This window comes from Ipomoea triloba, chromosome 3, assembly GCF_003576645.1.
Source record: "Ipomoea triloba cultivar NCNSP0323 chromosome 3, ASM357664v1".
NCBI lineage: Eukaryota > Viridiplantae > Streptophyta > Magnoliopsida > Solanales > Convolvulaceae > Ipomoea > Ipomoea triloba.
Window position 1 is genome coordinate 21,804,220 of NC_044918.1, and position 22,637 is coordinate 21,826,856.

The 22,637-nt window shown below is 34.0% G+C and overlaps 3 protein-coding genes across 4 annotated transcripts; 1 reads left to right on the forward strand and 2 right to left on the reverse strand.

Annotated features, from left to right (window-relative positions):
• Positions 1–3,423: 3,423 nt before the first annotated feature.
• On the reverse strand, positions 3,424–6,818 carry LOC116012258 (rust resistance kinase Lr10-like). Of its 2 annotated transcripts, XM_031251759.1 has the most exons (4): positions 5,825–6,818; positions 4,947–4,967; positions 4,818–4,847; positions 3,424–4,706 (listed from the first exon to the last, which is right to left on the reverse strand). In XM_031251759.1, the coding sequence occupies exons 1-4, from the start codon at positions 6,726–6,728 to the stop codon at positions 3,556–3,558; spliced, it is 2,106 nt and encodes a 701-aa protein (XP_031107619.1). In that variant the 5' UTR covers positions 6,729–6,818; the 3' UTR covers positions 3,424–3,555. The 2 variants fall into 2 exon arrangements, with proteins under 2 accessions (XP_031107619.1, XP_031107620.1); XM_031251760.1 differs by lacking the exon at positions 4,818–4,847.
• Positions 6,819–7,409: 591 nt separating this feature from the next.
• Positions 7,410–9,725, forward strand: LOC116012259 (rust resistance kinase Lr10-like). Its single transcript, XM_031251761.1, has 3 exons — positions 7,410–8,216; positions 8,323–8,349; positions 8,475–9,725. The coding sequence occupies exons 1-3, from the start codon at positions 7,424–7,426 to the stop codon at positions 9,596–9,598; spliced, it is 1,944 nt and encodes a 647-aa protein (XP_031107621.1). The 5' UTR covers positions 7,410–7,423; the 3' UTR covers positions 9,599–9,725.
• Positions 9,726–18,360: 8,635 nt separating this feature from the next.
• On the reverse strand, positions 18,361–22,239 carry LOC116011844. Its single transcript, XM_031251262.1, has 3 exons — positions 22,086–22,239; positions 19,585–21,348; positions 18,361–18,948 (listed from the first exon to the last, which is right to left on the reverse strand). Exons 2-3 carry the CDS (start codon positions 21,306–21,308, stop codon positions 18,762–18,764), a joined length of 1,911 nt encoding a protein of 636 aa, XP_031107122.1. The 5' UTR covers positions 21,309–21,348; positions 22,086–22,239; the 3' UTR covers positions 18,361–18,761.
• Positions 22,240–22,637: the final 398 nt, after the last annotated feature.

Consider the following 22,637-nt stretch of genomic DNA (forward strand, 5'->3'; position numbering starts at 1 on the left):
GCAACAGTTACAACAGACAGGGTCGGAAAGCAAGACTGCGCCGCCGCCATCTGCCGCGGCTGGCGGTTCGAACAAGTCCGGCGAGGTTCCGACGCCGCAAGCTAAGAGGCCTCAGCAACAGAGGCGGCCCAGGTTCGCTCCGGAGTTCGACGGCGTCCACTGTTTCGAGACCGTTATTCCTTATTGACGATGATGAATTATGAAATCTTACTATAAATTTTCTAGGTTTATGTTGGATTCTTGAATTCTTTGGGTAGCCAAGATTTTAGATTTATGCATGATGTATAAACTCCTATATTTTGTTTACAAGAAAAATTAATTCATATACTATTCTTTTTACATAAAAATATTCCATCTCTATGATTTTACTTGTTTATTACTCAATCAAACTAACCCCTGTTCAGTTATTTTTCCGTTTTCTATTTTTCTGTTTCCTTTTTCTACAGTTTACTATATTTTCTTTTTCCATTAGAAAAGTGATAGAAAGGGAAAAAAATCATGTTTATTATCATTTATTTTTCATATTATTTTTCAAATGATAAAATATGAAGTTATTTAAAGTAGTGTTTATTGATTATTTTTCTTCATTTAAACTTACAAATAATGTTAGTGGTGAGAAATAATAATATTGAGTAGTGTCGTTATGTGTGCACATTGTAAGGTTTTGATTGGACTGCTTGTTAAAGCATAATCTCGATCTGTTCAAAGGTCTCCGCCCTGACTATCACGCAATGGTCTCCTCGTTGACCATTAAAAACTTGCGATGATTCAACGACTATTTCTAGTATTAGAGACACTTCTATATCATATTTCTTGCGTACCCTTCAACTACAAAATGTGTTACATATTCCAATTCAAAAAATTCATGGCGTTCATCACATCGAAAGCATCATTAGAAGTTTGGCACAACCGTCTCGACCACTCCGACTCTAGGGCCTTGCACAACATTCTATATCATTGTTTAATGTCAAAGTCCTCAAATAATAGTAGTATCTTCAAAGTCCCTAGAAAGAGTCACAAAATCTAGTTCTTCTATATTATATTTAGTTTACACATATATTTGGGTACCATCCCTAGTTTAGCTAATGAAAGTCATTGTTATTTTGTTATATTTGTTGATGATTATTCTCGACATACCTGATTTTTTATCATGAAATTAAAAATAGACATCTATGCTATTTTCATAGGTTTAAAGCACTAGTTGACCGAACATTTTCCTGAAAATAAAAGCCATACAATCTGATTTATTCTAACTCATAAAATACATTAGCCTAACACATAAAGTATATACATTATTCTACTCATAAAATACATTATCGTACCCCAAAAATTTCATTATTGTAACACATATAAAGTACATTATTTTAACACATAAAGTACATTATTCGAACTCATAAAATATATTATCTTACTCCAAAACATTCATTATTCTAACGCGCGCGAGGAACAACGAATTTCTTTTTAACATCAAAACGACATTATTTTCGACTATGGTCCACACAATAATTTTCCATTTAGAATGATACTTACTTTATGGTCCAAGCTATCAATCGTTATATCGATAACAATAGGCCTACAATTATATGTTGCAGCGTTGGGCTGAAATTGCAGTTGGCATAACTTCATAGGTGATGTTCGGCAAATTATTGTGTGGACCATGGTCCACACAGCTATGTGGACCATAATCAAATGTACATTTTTAATGTACTAAATGTACATTATTTTGTACTAAATATACATTATTTTTATACTATAAAAATAATGTACATTCAGTACACAAATAATGTACATCCCCTGAATATAATGTACATTATTTTTATACCGAATGTACATTATTTTTATATTGAATGTGCATTATTTAATAGTATGGTCCACACAACTGTGGTGATGCCCAGCTCAGCTAGCCACAGTAATTAGCAATGCTAATAGGTTAGGCATGAGATCGGCCCAGAAGTTGTGATGCTTGTTGGGTCAAAATCATGTGACAATTACTCCATTAATTTATACGTTTGATTGTATATGTCTTTATGATTTTGTGCCTTGCTTCCTAGTTTCAATCAATCTACTGATATCTTATGTCTAATTTTGTTGTGGTTTCAAAATTATTTGTTTTTTTATGAGAAAGTTGTGATAGTTAAAGATTGAATGTTGGTAAATGGTAAGTGGATTAAGGATTTTAGTTTAATTTCAGCATATTCTTTTGGTGATTTTTTATTTTTTATTTTACAAATTTGCAGAATTGGGAATTCTTTTAAGTTTAGAGATCCAATATTATGCTAGTCTGTGTTGAGTGTGCATTCTGCCAAGTGCACTATAGAATTTTACAGTACAATTTTTTTTTTGGGGGGGTAAAATAGCTGAAAATAAAAGAAATCTAATAATATTGAGGGAGACAATGGAAGAATATAATTATGACACATTGGTATGTGGGATTTTGATTAGTGTTGTAATTTCACTACAAATGTTGTTTATTTAAGAAGTATTTAATAATTTGTAATCAATTATACTTTCATTTGATAATATAAAAACAATATGTGAGACAGTTTCATTTTAGATATATTGTAGTTTCATTTTATAATTAGCACACTAAAAATATTGGTTCCGTTAAGATGTAACGGCAATCGTTTCTTTACTTAAAGAAACGGCGCCGTTTTTGAACCATGGTTCACGATATAATGATTGAAATTTTAACAATTGGATCTTCAATGAGGGCCTAGTTGATGTTGATTTCTCGGTCCCGTTGTTTACTTGGATGTGTGCGAGGGAATGAAGCTTCTACTTTTAAAGGTGCTAGGTTGGGCCAGGCTCTTTTTTCGACGGATTGGCTTGAGGTGTTCCCGAATAGAAAAGTGAAACATTTTCCTATGATTAATTCAGATCATATGCCTTTACTTGACTCTTTGAGTAATGTTCCTATAGCCACTAAAGGGAGCTTTAAATTCCAAATTGCTTGGCTAACTCATTCGAATTTTAGTGTTGACGTTACGGAAGCATGAGCTATTAGAAGAGGGTTTAAGTGGGCTTGGAATAAGGACTTCAGGAAGGTGATCGTTCGGAACGACTCTAAGAAAGTTATTAATTGGATCAATGGGAACCACCATCCTATGGGTCCTTTGGGTAATTTCATTGAGAGCTGCAAACACTGGAAAGCTAGAGAATGGGAGTTGGAATTTCAACATGTGTTACAGGAACAAAATGTGGTGACAGATGCCTTGGCAAAACATGTGGATAACCCAAATAAGGACGGGAATGAGATGAGTGTACTGCTGAAATTTGTAATGGGAGATTTGAGTGATGATGCTGCTTGGATCCCCACTTTGTATGTTATTAACGAAGGGTGCTAGTTTAGTCACCGGGTTTGTCCTTCCTCATGTATAAAAAAAAAAAATGTTAATGTGCATAGCAAATAGCCAAATAAGGGCATGATACAGAAAACAAAATTTATTATTTTAGTTTATTTAGGCTATTAAACAAGGCTGTTAAAGTAGTTGAGGAATAAAACAAACTAAAATAAAAATATTACAGAACAGAGCATTGTAATAAGCTGCATATTATTTAGTTCCCACACACTTCAAGACTAGAGGAGCGCACGGGATTATCCGATAACAGTGGCGACTCCACATTTTGAGCATCTGCAATCGAGTTTTCATCAATTGGCAATTCGTCTGGAGACAAGAAAGGCTTTGGCGCCATTTCTAGCAATTCAACATCTTCTTCTTCAAGCATCTCTATTACTTTTTTCATGCTTGGACGCTCACTAGGATTCATCTGTACGCACCACAGTGCCACTATTATCATCTTCTTTGAAACCTTCTTTTCCTCCTCTGTTGCATCACCCATGTCAATGTCCTTCCCATCCTTCAATTGCTCATAAACCCATGAAGGGAAATAAATCTGGCTTAGCTGCTCTACAAATGGATTCAAGTTCTTTCTTCTCCCTACCATTTCCAGTAACAGCATCCCAAAGCTATAAACATCGGCTTTGTGAGAAATTCCCCCAATGTTTCTGTAACACAATTCCGGTGCCATGTAACCCATTGTGCCTCTTGCTGCTGTAAGTGACACGAGACTATCTTCGACGGGATACAGTTTTGCGAGTCCAAAGTCAGAAACTTTTGGGCTAAAGTTCTCATCAAGAAGAATGTTATGAGGCTTGATATCAAAGTGTAATATTCTCATGTCACAACCCCGATGTAAATAATCAATCCCACGAGCCACTCCAAGGGAGATTTCGAACATTTTCTCATGGCTCAATGAAAAGCTTTCTTCTTTCGGGAATATGTATTTATCTAGGGAACCATTGGGCATGAATTCATATAAGAGCGCACGCTTTGAGCCATCAACACAGAAGCCAATGAGGCGCACAACATTAGTATGGTGAATCCTACCAATAGTGGCGACTTCGCTAATGAATTCCTGGCCAGTAGCCTTGGATTTGCCCAACATCTTTACAGCAACAAAAGGGCCACTTCTGAGTGTTCCTTTGAACACAGTTCCATAGCCTCCTTCACCTAATTTGTGCTTGAAATTATTTGTCATTCTCTTGATCTCAAAGTAGGAGTACCTTATTGGCATGAGGTTGTTTGGACCGCTTAGATAGTCTTCAATGGTGTCATAAGCTGACAAGTGGCGCCGCCGTAGTTTATACACTACTATGCTAATTAGGAATAGTAAACCCAAACTAAATCTTCCCAATGCGATATACTCTGCAAAGATAAATAAAAATTTAACTAAAAAAGCAGGATGTAGGATCAAATTAAATATCAATAATGTATAACACATGCATGCAGCTTTTTATGGAGAGAATATAATCTTACTAATGTATTCGCCTAGTATTTCACTGTCATCTGTGATTTAATTTCAAAAAAAAAAGAAGGCAAAATAATGAGCATATATTAAGTATCTGAGAAAAGAGTATATGTAGAAATGTTGGGTAGTGAGCTTACTTTCCCACAGCTCTTGTAGACCTGCATTATATTATCCAATGAGAAACGTACAGTGTTAGTGTATAGTAGTTGAGATTGGACAAATTTTTCTTCCAAAAATGCAACCAAATAGACAAGTGCTCTGTGTTTTAAATTTATTTTCTATTCTTGACTTCATTCAGTTGGTGCTGCAATTTCATTCTAATATTAATTCATTCCTCTCACAAGTGTAGCACTACCAGATGGGAATTAATTGTATTTCACCCCGCGCTGCCCGAAAAATCATACTATGAAATAGGTATATGAATAGTCTAAAATAACATTCAAATTATGTTTCGATAATTAATAAAATATGTATTTGTAAATAAATTGAAAACACATAATATATTAACTAAGACACAAAATATATTTAACATATTATGTATCTTCAATTTATTTAAAGGTTTAACTAAAGATACATAATATGTAATACATAATTTTAGAACCAATGTAACGATTAGCCTAGTGCGGCAAATTATAGTGTGGACCATGAATATAAAGTACATTTTTATTATACTAAAAATACATTATTTTTGTATTGAAGGTACATTATTTGACAGTAGTATAAATAATGTACTTTCAATACTTAAATAATGTACTTTATGTACAAAAATAATGTACTTTTAGTATATTAAAAATTTACTCTTTTTATGGTCCACGTAACTGTGTGGACCCTGGTCCATGTAATAATGATTGGCCTAGCGCCTGGCAGGCCCCAAACCAACTAGAGTATAATTTATTTTAATTCGATGGGTTTAGTATTGAAACTAAAAGAAAGATGGGAAAGATCCAATATAATTGTATTCAAATAAATTAAAGAGTAATGTATTGTGGTGTGGTGATGAAATGTAGCTACTTACACTTGGGATTATTGAAGTCTAAATGACGAGCTCGAGGCCAACGATGTAAGAGGCCGCAGGGAGTCCGATGATTATTGTAATTGTGGCAGGTGATGAATGCGCCGCTGTGGTCAGTATCAATGATGCAGTACTTATAAGATGATCCGACTATACAGTGTTGAGTAGTACAGTTGAAACGAAACCAGAAGAGCTCAAACCCCCAAGCCAGTGCTTCACCAATTTCTTCATCAGTGCTTCTGTATCGTCTAGTTCTAGATGATGAGTACCAAGCAACCGCTGTGATGCTACATGAATTCTCTAACTCTCCTATCATGCCTTCGCCTTCATATCCTCCTCCCTCTAAGACGTAAGAGTGGGACAAAGTAGTAGTAGTGTTGTTACTGCAGGCATCCATCTTCACATATAAGGGGGATTGTGCTGGATTTCTACACCCTATGAATATCGCGTGAGCGTTTATCCCAACCATGTAGTAGTGTACAGGGGTTTTGATGGAATATGAATACTGTTTGGGCACATCGGCCTCCATCAGAGTATAACGTGGGAAAGCTGGCCAGCAGGAGTTGAAGTTGTTGTGATTCATCTTTTCAAGACCAGGATCCAGAAGTCGTATTGTAAGCCTTGTATAATTTATGGAAAGTACCAAAAATGACTTATTAGAGTTGAGAAGAAGAATGGTGCGGTTGTTTACGCAGGAAAGTTGGTAATCGGGAAGGCCACAGGAGGTGGGATCACCGGCTAATCGGAAAGGATATTTAATGTTTTGAATGGTACCACAAGCACAAGTGCAGTTGTTGTTGTTGTTGTTTATGTTGATGTGGGGGGATGATCTGCAATTTGTGATTGTGGCACACCACACAACCACAAAACTCATTACAATCATGCGCACTCTAATAACTCCTGCCATCTTTCTTCTTCTACTCTTTACTGAATGCTATTATTAGAGTTTAGAGAAAGATGAAGATCGAAGCTAAGGAAGCAAATTGCAGTTGCAGATAGAGGATAAAAGATTGATAAATCATTGACTGACTTATGAATTGTAAGTCTAAAGTCTTTCTTGACCTGGCCTGATCTCTATTAATTTAAGGGAAGTTAATTACTGAGTAATTTCCTTGGAAAATTCAAGCTAGCACGCCAATATTGAATAAGCTGTATGTCGCTGTCTCTGATGATATTAATTTTCCTTCCAATAGCAAGACTCGAGTCTTGTTGGGTGGAGGCTGGTAAAGGGTCAAGTCCATCAATTGGTGGCTAAGAAGATTGTAGGATTGTTTGGTGGAAGCTAGTGAAGGGCCAGTCCAACACCTTGCCTCTTAAAACTGTGATTCTATCAAGTTGAGTCTGAGTGGATCTACAAATGAAGAACACTACACTGATTATAAACAAAACAAGGTAACTATTAAAAAAAAAAGACAATTAAGCTAAGGAATTGAAGCACTAGTACGTAATAGCAGCAAGCTAAGTCAACATTAATTTGACATGTATGTATGGTGACATCTAGCATGCAGAAACTTCCTCCTACTCCTAGCTAGATGGATGCACAAATTAAAGGATGGCAGGTGTTGGGGAGAGAGGAAGATCGAGTCTATAACAAGATAAAAGATGAAACAAATACTGTACAACGTACTCCCAAACTCCATATATCATCCTCAGCTCGCTCGCTCTATTCCTGGCATGTTTCTATTCTCTGATCGATCTTCAGAAATGGGGAAAGGCTATTTCCTGAATCTTCCCATTCTTGTGCTCTTTTTGACTTTGGGCTATGGCTATGGCTATGGCTATGATCCCAATGAATGTTTGCCCAGAAAATGTGGGAATAATGGCCCTCAAATCTCCTTCCCATTTCGACTGAAACACATCCAGCCCCCAGAGTGTGGCTACCCTGGATTTGACCTTTTATGCACTCATAAGGGCGAAACTGCATTGGAGATTCCTTTTCCACTTCTCAACGCCACCCTGCAACTTCCATTTCCAGTAAAGTTTTTTATAGAGGATATAGATTATGAATATCAGGAGATTGTAATATCTCGAGTGGATGGCTGCCTCCCACAACTGCTCCCCATACTAAATTTATCTGCATCTCCATTTAGTTTCGAAGGTCTTTATGACTTCAGCATTTTCAGCTGCTCCACACACAGGAACATCACTGCCTCCATTTATATACAATCGATAGCATGCCTTACCAAACCAGGCCATTTCGTTTATGCTGTGCAGTCTTCCCAATATCTCTACACTGTAACAGAGCTAATTTCTTGCACAAAAATGTTTGACATTTCAGTCCCCTACTACTTCATAGAACAAGATAACAATGAATTTAGATTGAGCTGGACTGGGCCGAGGTGTAGGCTAAAGAACAACAGCACTGCAGATGATGTTGACGACTGCTATGGAAAAAGTACTCTTGTTTTTCTTCTTCTGCTCATACTTATGCTCTTTCCTTCTATTCTACTTTCACTTGCTACATGAATACCAACTGATTTTGTGTTATCTTTCATATACAGGTCCACTGAGAAAATTGAAGGTTGCAGGTGAAACTTTGATCAACCCTTAGTTTTAATCTCTCTATTCATTTGTTCAGATCAGAGGTGAAGCATTCTTTTAGAATGATCTGATTAACAGTAACAGTGTGCGCTTGAATGTGCTGTGCTTGCAGGTGAAGTTCTTGGTTCGTTTCTTGTCGTGGTGATCGTTCTTGTAACCTACCGTATTTATAGCTCGAATAAAATGAAGAAAGAGGACCAAGTGAAGATCGAAAGATTCTTGGAGGACTATAAGGCTCTTAAACCAGCAAGGTATTCATATGCAGATATCAAGAAAATTACGGACAGATTTAGTGAAAAATTAGGTGAAGGCTCCTATGGTACAGTGTACAAAGGGAAGCTTTCAGATGATGTTTTTGTTGCTGTTAAGGTCCTCAATAATTCCAAAGGAGACGGAGATGGGGAAGAGTTTGTCAATGAAATGAGCACAATTGGAAGCATACACCACATCAATGTGGTCCGCTTGGTTGGCTATTGCGCAGATGGGTTCCATCGAGCTCTTGTTTATGAATATTTAGTGAATAATTCTCTTGAAAAGTTTGTATTTTCACCAAATGACACAAATTTCCTTGGTTGGGAGAAATCGCAGCTGATAGCTCTCGGCATAGCTAAAGGAGTTGAGTATCTTCACCAAGGGTGTGATCAAAGGATACTACATTTTGACATTAAACCTCGTAACATATTGCTGGACCAGAATTTCAACCCGAAAATCTCTGATTTTGGTCAAGCAAAGTTGTGCTCCAAGGAAAAAAGCATTGTCTCCATGACTGCTGCAAGAGGAACGATGGGCTACATAGCACCAGAAGTCTTCTCTCGCAACTTTGGGAATGTCTCGTATAAATCAGACGTTTACAGTTTTGGAATGCTTTTGCTGGAAATGGTGGGGGGAAGGAAAAAGAGTGACATTAGTGAATCACCTGAAACAAGCCAAGTCCAAGACTATTTCCCAGAATGGATTTACAATATCCTAAATAGGGGAGAAGAAGTAGAGATCCAAATAGAGAAAGAGGAGGATTCCAAAATTGCAAAGAAACTGACAATAGTGGGACTTTGGTGCATTCAGTGGTATCCTGTGGATAGACCTTCAATAAAGATTGTGATTCAGATGCTTGAAGCTGAGGAGCCTCCCTCCATGCCACCCAATCCTTTTACTTCCACTGATCCATCAAAACCTAAAGCTAACAAGCCAGGGAAACTCTTCACTAGTGGACTAGAAATTATATCTGAATTGGAATGAATATCTCTCATAAAATTATATACTATAAATTTTACTTATTGTTTATTGTATGACTACTAAATTTGTAGTATACTAGCAAATGTATTATTTCCCAATTCATAAGAACACGTATAAAATAGTTTTTATATTTTGATTGTTAAACTCCCTCTAAAATTTATTCCTCTTCATTTATTTAGTTTTTTTTTAAAAAAATACACAAAATTTATTTTATTGAGAAACTACATAAGCATAAATTAATTGATATTTGAAATTTTCTCCAATATTTATGCCTATGCTCTGAGAATGTGGGTGGAAACAAAATTCCAATTTGATTGTTTTAGTCTAGGCCTGGGTGACATAGCAAATTGAAAAAGAAAAATGAAAGTAAATAAAACGATGGAATAGAATGAAAAAGTTAGTAAGAATTTTATAATTGATTTTTTTTTAAATTAAAGTCATTTTTGAAATAAAAAATCTTAAAGAAATTGAAAGCAAGGAGAATCACACATTGTGATATTTCTTCGTAACTTCTTATTTCATTCCTTGGAAGCCATCATAATCAAGAAAATAGAGCATATCCCTTGATCCTTCTTAAATGCAAAAGACTTTGACAATTTCATAATTCCATGCTAGGAAATCAATTGAAATATGTGAAAAAAAAATTACAATTTATTTGTTTTGTGCATTTGTTTTTTAAAAAATATTGTGTATTCTCAAAAATAAAACTCTAACCACACTTCTAAATTTTATTAGGAGAAGAAAAAGGAAAGAAATAGAATTTTAGTTCACTTTAAGTAAAATATTTTAAAGAAATTGAAAGCAAAGATAACCACACATTGTGATATTTCTTTGTAACTGTCATATTTCATTCCTGAAAGCAATCATAATCAAGAAATGGAGCATATCCATTGACCCTTCTTAAATGCCAAAGACTTTGATTCATTCTCAAAGCATATGCATTAGCTAGGGTGGGCAATGATCCGCTAAGTCCTCACCATTCCAATTTGATTACTAAAGATAATCACTCATTGTGATATTTCTTTGTAACTTCGTACTTCATTCCTCAAAGTCATCGTAATCAAGAAAGTGAACCATATCCCTTGATCCTTCTTAAATGCCAAAGACTTTGACAATTTCATAATTGAAAATCAATTGAAAGATGTGGAAAAAATTTACTCTTTATTTGTTTTATGCATTTTCTTTTATAAAATATTGTGTACTCTAAAATCTAAAGAGTAAAACTCTTACCACACTTCAAAACTTTATTAGAAGAAGTAAAGGAAAGAAATAGAAATTGTAGTTGGCATATAAGAGTTTATTATTATAGGGATTTTCTAGATGATTCATGATTATATTGTTATTGAACTCAACTATATATAACTCTTTTTCTTCTTTTTTTTTTTTTCCCGGAAGAGAGCCTGTTTACAGTAAGTTAATTAGTTTACATTAAGTGAGTTTATTTTTACAGCAAGAGAGTTTTTATCTTGTAATTCAAATTTTCACATTCAAATTATTCCACTATAATATAATACACATTTTCATATTCTTCTTACATGATAAAGCTTTCTCTATTTTTCTATATTTTTATGGTCCCTATGATCTTGAAATTAATTGCCAAAGACTTTTGACAATTTGATAATTCCATGATAGAAAATGAAATATGTGGAAAAAAGTTTGTTTTACGCGTTTTTAAGAAGACTATGGTAGGTGTGGTACTTATGCATTCTAAAGGGCATTTTAAGGAATTAATAAATTCATAAGCCTTGTTAATTAAAAATTAAAAAATTAAAACTTCTATAAACAATTGCAATTTTACTTAAAGTTTTTTTTTTAGTGCTATTACTCTGTTACAATGTTGTTACTTAAAGTCTTGAAAAGTTTGTATTTTCTTCAAAAGACACAAATTTCCTTGGTTGGGAGAAATTGCAGCAGATTGCTCTGGGCATAGCGAAAGGAGTTGAGTATCTTCATCAACGGTGTGACCAAAGGATACTACATTTTGACATTAAACCTTGTAACATATTGTTGGACTAGAATTTCAACCTGAAAATCTCTGATTTCGGTCAAGCAAAGTTGTGCTCCAAGGAGAAGAGCATTGTCTCCATGACTGCTGCAAGAGGAACCATGGGCTATATAGCACCAGAACTCTTCTCTCGCAATTTTGGAAATGTTTCGTATAATTTGGAATGCTTTTGCTCGAAATGGTGGGGGGAAGGAAAAAGAGTGACATTAGTGAATCAGCTGAAACAAGCCAAGCCCAAGACTATTTCCCAGAATGGATTTACAATATCTTAAACAGGGGAGAAGAAGTAGAGATCCAAATAGAGAAAGAGGAGGATTCCAAAATTGCAAAGAAACTGACAATAGTGGGACTTTGGTGCATTCAGTGGTATCCTGTGGATAGATCGACCTTCAATAAAGGTTGTGATTCAAATGCTTGAAGCTGAGGAGCCTCCCTCCATGCCACCCAATCCTTTTACTTCCACTGATCCATCAAAAGCTAAAGCTAACAAGCCAGGGAAACTGTTCAATAGTGGACTAGAAATTATATCTGAATTGGAATGAATATCTATTATAAAATTATATACTATAAATTTTACTTATTGTTTATTATATTGTATGACTACTAAATTTGTAGTATACTAGCAAATGTATTATTTCCCAATTCATAAGAACACATGTAAAATAGTTTTTATATTTTGATTGTTAAACTCTCTATAAAGTTTATTCCTCTTTATTTATTTAGTTTTTTTTTTAAACACAATTTATTTTATTGAGAAACTACATAAGCATAAATAAATTGATATTTGAATTTTTCTCCAATAAAATTCCAATTTGATTGTTTTAGTCTAGGCATGGGTGACTTAGCAAATTGAAAGAGAAAAATGAAAGTAAATAAAAAGATGGAATAAAATGGTAAAGTTAATAAGATTTTACAATTGATTTTTTTTAAAATCATTATTGAAGTAAAATATCTTAAAGAAATTGAAAGCAAAGATAATGACACATTGTGATTTTTTTTGTAACTTCATATTTCATTCCGGGAAGCCATCATAATCAAGAAAATGGAGCATATCCATTTATCCTTCTTAAATGCCAAAGACTTTGATTCATAATTCCATGTTAGGAAATCAATTGAAATATGTGGAAAAAAATTACTCTTTATTTGTTTTTGTAAAAATATTGTGTATTTTGATCTCAAGAACAAAATTCTAACCACACTTCTAAATTTTATTAGAAGAAGAAAAAGGAAATTAAAGAAATAGAATTTTAGTTCACTTTAAGTAGATGTCGATGGGATTAGAAGCGGATTTTGTATATTGGTGAGGATTTAGCGGATCATTGCCAAACCGCCTATGCTTTGGGAATGTGGGTGGAAACAAAATTCTAGTTTGATTCACCACCACCATCACCATTACCGGAAAACGGGGAGGAGAATACCCAAAACAAAACAAGGCTAGCTTTAGTTTGTCAAAATCCTTCTCTCATCATCGCAAGATGGGGAGGGGATTACCCAAAACAAAACAAGACTAGCTTTAGTTTGTCTAAACCCTTCTCTCCCAACATGCACCAAACCTATCTCTTTAATTTCCAAAATGTCTTGAGAATGTGGGTGGAAACAAAATTCTAATTTGATTGTTCTAGCATAGAACTGGGTGACTTAGCAAATTGAAAAAGAAAAATTAAAAGTAAATAAAACGGTGGAATAGATTAATAGAATTGAAAAGTTAGTAAGAATTTACAATTGATTTTTTTAAAGTCATTTTTGAAGTAAAAAATCTTAAAGAAATTGAAAGTAAAGATAATCACACATTGTGATATTTCTTTGTAATGTCGTATTTCATTCCTCGAAGTCATCATAATCAAGAAAATGGACCATATCCCTTCTTAAACGCCAAAGACTTTGACAATTTCATAATTGGAAATCAATTAAAAGATGAGGAAAAAATTTACTCTTTATTTGTTTTATACATTTTCTTTTAAAAAATATTGTGTATTCTAAAATCTAAAGAGTAAAACTCTTACCACACTTCAAAACTTTATTAGAAGAAGTAAAAGAAAAGAAATAGAAATTTGGTTCACTTTAAGAGTTTGACATAAGAGTTTATTATAGGGATTTTCTAGATGATTCATGATTATATTATTTATGTATATTGTCATTGAACTCAATGCAACTATATATACCTCTTTTTTTTTTTTTTGGTTCCTCAAGAAGATATATAGTAACTATTATTTATAGTAAGTTAATTAGTTTACAGTAAGTGAGTTTATTTTTACAGCAAGAGAGTTTTTATTTTGCAATTCAAATTTTCACATTCAAGTTATTCCACTGTAATACACATTTTCATATTCTTCTTACATGATAAAGCTTTCTCTATCTTTCTATAAGTTTATGGTCCTTATCATCTTGAAATTAATTGCCAAAGAGTTTGGCAATTTGATAATTCCATGATAGAAAATGAAATATGTGGAAAAAATTTTGTTTTACGCGTTTCTAAGAAGACGGAGTGGTACTTATGCATTGTGAAGGGCATTTTAAGGAATTAATAATTTCATAAACCTTGTTAATTAAAAAAATAAATTAAAAATTCTATAAACAATTGCAATTTTACTTAAAGTTGTTGCTTTGTGTAATTTGTTACAAATTTTGATTTTTTTGGTTTCAATTTAGTTAATTCTCAGTTTGGATCCAGTCTCGTATAAGATTGTGTATTTATGCTGTATTTTTGAATAATTTATTTTAGTCAATTTTACTCTTTTAAATACCGTCTTATATTGTATCATATTTTAAAATAATTTTACTGCTTTAATTTTCTCAAAATTATTTGTGGGTGCGAACTGATAAATCCAAAAATCAAAATCAATTAAGTTAAGATCAATTTTAAAATGTGGGAAATAATTGTAATTATGCTAATGTTTTAATAGTTAACAAAATTTTAGTAGTAAATGAATTTTATTACAATCAATTTGTTGCAACGTTATATTTGCAACGATTTTTTTCTCCAATTGCAAATTAATTTCTTTTTAAAAATAAAAAACTTACAACCATTTTTACCTCCATTGGTAATCCAATTGCAAGAATTGCAACGGATTTGTCCATTGCAAAAGTATTACCCACCAAATTTTGGCAGCTTTTTTATATTTTGCACCATAGTTGCAACAAAATTCTTATTCCATTGCAAAATTGCCACGAAATGCACAAGTTGTAAATTAAATTGCAAAATTGCAACAAAATAAATTTTTGATGGAGATATTGAAAACGACAAAATAATAATAAGGACTCGGGGTCTGAGAGCCCATTGCTTGAAGTCTAAGAAAATGACTCAGGTGTCCCAAGAAGAGTCCAGGACTCGAAGTCTGTCTTCGGGCCTGGGATGATGGGCTTTGACTTAGTCTTGGCCCGCCACATGGGTTTTGATATAGTCTTGTGGTCCACTGCGAATTTAGCTAGATTAGTTGGAATTCCCTTTGTATAAATTAGTCTTGTACAATTATTTACCAAATCATGTTCTATTCCATTACAATATACTTGTAGTCTTCCTACATCTATCAAGGAAATACTATTGCAATCATATTATCCTTGTTATTTTACCCCTTTTTATATTTTATGAGAGCTTATTGATCCATGTAACGCATACCCCGAGTCAATTAGTGCCATCAATATATTTTGATTGCTAAACTCTCTCTAAAGTTTCTTCTTTATATTTTTTGTTTTGAAAAAATAACACAAGTTTTATTTTATTGAGAAACTGCACAAGTATAATTTTTTTTTTTTGACAAACATAAGTATAAATTAATTGATAATTGAATTTTTCTCCAATATTTAAGCCTATGCTTTGAGAATGTGGGTGGAAACAAAATTCCAATTTAATTATTCTTGCCTTGGGTGACTTAACAAATTGAAAAGGAAAAATGAAAGTAAATAAAATGATGGAATATAATGGAAAAGTTAGTAAGAATCTATAATTGATTTTTTAAAAGTCATTTTTAGAGTAAAAAATCTTAATGAAATTGAAAGCAAAGATAATTACACACTGTGATATTTCTTTGTAACTTCGTATTTCATTCCTAGAAGCCATCATAATCAAGAAAATGGAGCATATCCCTTGACCCTTTTTAAATGCCAAAAACTTTGACAATTTCATAATTCCATGCTAGGAAATCAATTGAAATATGTGGAAAAAATTACTTTTTTTTTTGTTTTATGCATTTGTTTTTTTTAGATACGGTATATTCTTAAGATTAAAGTTCTAACCACACCACTAAATTTTATTAAAAGAAGAAAAAAGGAAAAATTATAATTTTAATTTAGTTTACTTTAAGTGGATGCCCGATTGGATTAGGAGCGAATTTGACCAATTTTGTAAATTGGTGAGGGTTCATTGCTTACCCCTAATGCCTATGCTTTGAGAATGTGAGATGGGTGGAAACATAATTGCAAAGAAGCTGACAATTGGTTCCACCGAATTACATGGATGAAAACTGAAAAGTGAATAATGAATAATTGTAAATTTTTTGATGTGACATTTTGAAAGTGAGAAAAGATCGAATGAGTGCGAATAGCCTCATAATGGTTCCCCATGATTCCTGGGTTAGAGGCTTGTGCAAATTAACACTTTGTTGTAATTTAGATTTGGGTGACTTAGCAAATTGAAAAAGAAAAACAAAAGTAAATAAAACGATGAAATAGAATGAAAAAGTTAGGTCAAAGATATTGACGGTTCTTTCAAATGGGAGTCGATGCAGAGTGCAGAGTCAATAGTACTCAAAAAAAATAAAAATAAAAAAGTTAGAATTTATAATTGATTTTTTATAAAAAAAAATACTTATTTTTTAAGTAAAAAATCCTAAATGTTATAAACATTTATTTTATGTCTTCATTATCTCATTTTCCCCTACTTCTACTATGTATATGGTTGGCTCTGCTGTATATATACAAACAATTATTATTGAAAAGATTTCAGTTGCATAAACGCTTTCCCCTAACGGTACACTCAATTGGTTTCCTATGCATTTTATTTTCTTATTTTCTGAAAACTATAGCATTGTATGACATGTATATTGATTATCAATATTGATGATTTTTAATGGATTTGACCCTCTTCTTAAAACCAGGTTAATATTAAATAAATGTATTGATAGAGCTTAATACCCTTACAATAATATAAATGAGCTACCAGTGTACTGGACGAATAGATGAGATAATATAAATCTGGCCCAAGGGGCTAAGCTCAGAAGACTCAGAAGACAATTGATGTGCTATGTCATCCGAGAAGTTAAGAGATAAGAGACAAGAAAAGTGGCGAAGATGATCTAAAACGAACACTACCCCGGCTGTTTTGGGCATGGACTTGTGAGTTGTGGAATTCATTGTTGTGGATAGTGGATTTCGAAGCTGTTATTCCTTATTGACGATAATTCATTAAAATCGTACTAGAAACTTTCTAGATTTATGTTGGATTCTTGAATTCTTTATATATATATATATATATATATATATATATATATATATATATATATATANGAGAGAGAGAGAGAGAGAGAGAGAGAGAGAGAGAGAGAGAGGAGGGGGCAAATGAAGAAGCAAGTAATCAATCACACTACAAATTGTTGTGAATTATTTAAAGAAAAAATGGGGCAAAATGTTTATTATTATTATTGTTTACAAAATTCGAAGAATGAAGACAAAATTAGAGAATACCACGAGGAAAATAACGTGAATCTCTCTACTCTCTCAAACTCGAAGGTCAGGTCAGGCTCGGCTCATACTTAATGAATAATGTAGGTCAGCACCAACGCAAGCAGCATTAGAAGGTATGCAATCCCCTGATCAATGCTAGTTCCTGCCACACCCACACCCACACCTGTCTTTTAGTTTTAGATACAGACCATATAATCAATAAGGATAACACTTGTGTGAAACTGTCTTACGACATGTCTTAATTCGTGAGAATGAATCATATCTTTGATATTTTTAATCAATCATTTTAATCAAAGAACAGACCCCCTCTCACGATTGAAACATGATCGCACACAAGTTTTTGTCATCAACAAAATATTCTTTAAACAATATATATTAATTACCATCGCTGGTGGCCGTGGGAGAAGGGGCTGGAGCAGCCTGATCTGCGACGGCCGGAAAACTGACGGCGGCCAGGACAAGAGCAAATATGGCCACGGCCAACATTGAAGCCCTGTTCATCATTGCCATTTTGATTGATATATTATATATATGTACGACCTTTAACCTCTTCCCTTACCTTTTTTGGTTAAACTCCACGGCGTCCTAAACCAGCCAGGCAGGCGACGCGGAGTTTGAATGAGAGGAAAGAGTAGAAAACACAGAACAATGGTATGATTATTAAGGATGTTCTATGTTATATGGTGGGATAAGAGGTAGATGTTGGAAGGACACATATATATGTATACAATGAGAGTATTTCGATCCATTGTTGCGGTGCAGAGAGAAAATAGGCAAAGTCAGTAAACTTTGGCTAAAATTCCTAATTAAAATGCAGGGGAATTCTATCCAAACATCTCCATTATTAACATAACACAACACCACAATAATAACAAAATTCCAATTGTTATACCATGGACGAGATTTCATATTGCATTATGAACCCTAATACAAAAATTATGTACCTTCCGTTAACACATTTTATACATACAGTTAACACATTCTGTCCATGTAAATAAATAACTTGATAATTGCTGACACATAATATGATAGTTACATGTATAAAAACTGTCAACTGCGGATACAGAATACGTTAACTACATATACAGAATCTTAAGATTATATTTAGACTAGGGCCTACAATGCAAAGTAGACCCTGGTCCATGGTATAATTTGCCACAAAAATCAGCAATATAAAAATATTGCCCTCACGGGCTTAGCTCACTAGACAGTATTATAAAAATATCGCCCACATGGGCTTATAGCTCACTAGTTTAGTAGGCAGTATTTGAGATAATATAAAAATGTTAGGGAGACGGAGGACCCCTTAAGCTTAGCTTGCCCTATTCATAGCTTCTAAGTACATAACTACACCATACCCCAACAATATCTAACATTAATTATGAACAAAAGTTCCTAGTTGAGCCATGCATATAGTGGAACTTGAGACATGAAATTGCATAAGAAAGAAGAGGGCAACAAAAACCTAAGAAGCAAGCCAAGTCAGGAAGGGAGAAACAACGGGTCCTCTTTGTTTTTGTAGATTTCAAACAACTGCTTAGAGTAGCGTTGTGCCAAACTCCAACACTTTTCAAGCCCCTTAGGATCATGTTCTTGTAATTCCTTCACGGACTTGATTACATCTCCTTTTGGGTTTCCATCAGTAAGAAACTGAGCCAATTGACTCCCCCTGTAACAGTAGCCAACAAAGACAATTAGGCCATAACAATTTAATAAAGGTGAGAAAATTAAACTTGTAGTAATGCATTGCACAATTCAACCACAATCCAAATATGCTGTGAAATCCCTATATATGCATGAATTGCAAGCCTACCCCATACTCGTGATTTATTCTTTCAGGTGATGATGAGCAGAATTCTACATATGTTACGATATTAACTCATAAAACATAGACCCCATGTTTAAAACTTAAGTGAAATGGAAGCTGGAACTACTCTCTAGGATGAACATATTTGAACAATAAATTTTGCCTAAAGCTTGAAGTTCAATTCTATTTATACTTCCTATGGTAATATTTTCCAATCAAAAAACTGTTCTTCCAGGACTTTTTATACATAAGTAAGTTTCTTTGTTAGAATCAGTTTGAAACATATGAGAAATTAGATGCAAAGTTAGCCACTTAGCCCTATGTTAGCTTCAAGTGAGAAACCCAAGTAATCAAATGCATTAGGTAACAAACAAAGAGGATAATCATAGTTAATGGATATGCAAAGGGTTCTGTGAGCTTTATGACAAAGCCACCTTCATATATATCTGCCTTTTAGTGCATATATTTGAATAATAGCATCTGTACATTTTTTTATACCTGTATGCATCGCATTGGCTAAAGCCTCGCTCATTCATGTACATTGTGGATTTACAATTCTTTTCATCATCAGTTTGCATCCTATAGAGGGCACAAACAGCCTTCATACAAAGCTCAGGAACCTCGGCAAAAGCAGCAAGCATATCTGCCTCATAATCCCACTCTAACTTATGAGTTTTCTTCCTTCGAATTCTAGAGATAATTTCACCAAAGGTCTCATCATTGTCAGATGCAATTTCTGGATCAAAAGAAGAATCATCAGCTGCAGAAGCATCGTTATTGTTAGAACCATCATTACTGTCAGAAACACCATCATCATCATCTTTGACGATAAAACTGTCCAAGCTTTCTCCTTCATTGTCTGACTCATCATCTCCTACATCATCTTCATCACCACTTGCTGAAATTCCATGATGCCATTTAGCACCACAATTATTTTCGTAATTTAGGGACCTCTTCACTCCATCACCTTTGTCTTCATAACTTTTCAGCTTCACCAAACGCCGCCTACTACCTGAACCTTTGACTTCATCCTCAGAAACAGTAGATTCCATCGAGTCTTTCTTTGGATGATAATCTCTTGGTTGTTCATCGGAATGCCTAATCCTAAGCGTACAAAGTGGAAGATTATCATCATCACTATCACTGTCACTAACAACAATATTGTAAGCTCTCTTCCTTTTTGGAGTTGATATACATGGAACGCCGCTGTTCGGGCCAATCAAATCATCATAATCATCATCACTATGGATCATGGGAGATATCTTTATGTTATTATTTGAGTACAACTTATTTTCACTCATGCTATTACCAATTCCATAATCAGGCAAGCTGCCTACCACTTTGCTTCCTGATAGAGAAGGCATACAAAGTCCATTTGTGTCCTCATCACTTCCATCAATGTCAATAACTATATTTACTGCAGATTTCACCCCAGATGGTGTACAAGGAGCTATCTTCTTATTAGGGTGCTCTTCTTCTACAAACCTTATGCGCTTCCTAATATGATCAACATCCTTCTCCCCGTTTTCATGTTTGGACTCTGTTCCAGATGTTTCCATGCCAGCCTTAGGATGTATTGTCCCGTCATGTTTTGTTACTTCCTCTACTGCTTGCAGACCATCTAAAGTGGACGAGGCAAGAGATGCATTTTGTAAGAACCTATGTTCATTCATCTCCTCTTTATTGTGCACTGCAGTATTCCCATCCTTCGAAACCAACTTCTTCTCTAACTCCGTTATCAACAATTGCATTTCTTTGCACTTCCCTTTCCATACCTCAATATCAGATTCAGCCTTTCTTTTCTCGCATTCCAAAACCTTATTCTCAGTCATCAACCGAAAAACCTCATCCTCTCCTTCAATCTCTTCTTCAGTCAAATCAACTACCGCTCCCATTGGTTTAAGCCCTTCACCCATAACACTGTTTGTAACATTTTTGGTGTGTGTTTCCTGTGCTTCAATCTCTTTACTATTTCTTTTCAATAATTGAAGCTCGTTCTCAACGGCAATCTTCTCGCCTTCCAATGCTACAAGCTTATGTTGGAGCAATTCAACCTCGTTTTTCTTCCCTTCAATCTCCAACTCCAAAGCAGCACACCTATTCCAAGCCTCCTTCCGACTATCTTCCAAATGTAAACACTGCCTACAATATTCATATTCGCTCTGCACACAAACTCTACGCATAGCATCTTTTCCATCTAATAGTTCCACACTACTATCCATATTAACCTTCCAAGGTTTCTTCTCAATGTTCAACTTTGGTCTAAAAACATAGAAAAGAGACATTAATTCAAGATTGATTTACTTTTAAAATAATAATAATAATNTTCTTTTAAAATAATAATAATAATCCCCCCCCCCCCACCCCCCACCAACAACAACAACAACAACAACAATTCAATTACGGAATCAATGTAAATAGAGGTCTAGCAGAAATTTAAGTCACCCCTGTTCCAACCCTAAACCCCCAAAATGTAAAAGAAATAAGAAACACATAATATCTAGCCCCAAATTAGGTAAAACTGGTGGCTATTCATCATGATTAGAGATTGTTTATGGACTATGGTTCTACTTCTCCCAGTAACTTCAGATTTAGGGCTTAAATAAGATACACTATAATACATTCTATAATCATAATCTTCGACAAACATGTAAAAAGTGACTACAATAGCCTGATCATACTCCTCAAAACACATACTTATAGCATTAACTATAAACCATCATAGAAAATTTTTCTTAATATAGGAAAAGTAGAGAGCACTTCAAGAATAGCAAACCCTTCAAACTCTTACAAAGATTCAACCAACAGTACTTAACACACTATTAATTTATACCTGACAACATTCAGAAAGAAATAAATTTGCAAAAATAGAAAAGAAAAAGAATGGGCAGTTCTTTCTTTTTTTTTTCTTTTTTTTTTTTTTTNAGTTCTTTCTTTTTTTTTTCTTTTTTTTTTTTTTTGAAAATGAAAGAATGGGCAGTTCTAGTAATGGAACTTACAATTCCTGAAGAATTGTGAAGCATTCAATGGTTGTAGAAATCTGACCGCTGTGATTCCAAGTAAAAGTATGAAGCTGTAACACCCGAAACCCGAAAGGACTTTTGTTAACGTCACCAGGTCTAGACGCTAGACGAGGCTTTATCGTTCAAAGCGTACTTGGGAAACTTCTTAACATACTTTATACCTGTAGTAGTAGTGTAGTAGTAGAAGATACCTTACAATTTTATTCTTGGTTAAATTACAGTTTGGTCCCTGAATATACCCAAGTTCTAACTCAGACTCTTAATAATTATTACCGTATTTGTTTTTTACTCATAAATTATGAGCTAAGTGGTGAGTTTACTCTTTGACGTTAGGTTTTTGTTTCAACTTGACGGAAAATTCAAAAATTCTATATTATTTGAGGGATAAAGTAAAAAATCACATATTATTCTCTTTCTTATATTCAAATCACTTTCGTTGTATTATTTTCCTCTTCTCACGCTCCTATTTCAAGGTTCTTCAACTCCAGAAATATTTCAATAATCCCCGCATGCTTTATTAAGAACCTG

Bases quoted from the DNA above. Each gene is read 5' to 3' on its own strand.
- LOC116012258 (XM_031251759.1), bottom strand. From the start codon at position 6,728: ATGGCAGGAGTTATTAGAGTGCGCATGATTGTAATGAGTTTTGTGGTT. The intron at 4,848-4,946 runs GTAAGCTCACTA...ATTAAATCACAG, and splicing joins TCTACAAGAGCTGTGGGAAA to ATGACAGTGAAATACTAGGC. The intron at 4,707-4,817 runs GTAAGATTATAT...TTATCTTTGCAG, and splicing joins AATACTAGGCGAATACATTA to AGTATATCGCATTGGGAAGA.
- LOC116012259 (XM_031251761.1), top strand. From the start codon at position 7,424: ATGAAACAAATACTGTACAACGTACTCCCAAACTCCATATATCATCCT. The intron at 8,217-8,322 runs GTACTCTTGTTT...TTTCATATACAG, and splicing joins TGACGACTGCTATGGAAAAA to GTCCACTGAGAAAATTGAAG. The intron at 8,350-8,474 runs GTGAAACTTTGA...CTGTGCTTGCAG, and splicing joins GAGAAAATTGAAGGTTGCAG to GTGAAGTTCTTGGTTCGTTT.
- LOC116011844 (XM_031251262.1), bottom strand. From the start codon at position 21,308: ATGGATAGTAGTGTGGAACTATTAGATGGAAAAGATGCTATGCGTAGA. The intron at 18,949-19,584 runs GTATAAAAAAAT...CTACTGTTACAG, and splicing joins AGCCAATGCGATGCATACAG to GGGGAGTCAATTGGCTCAGT.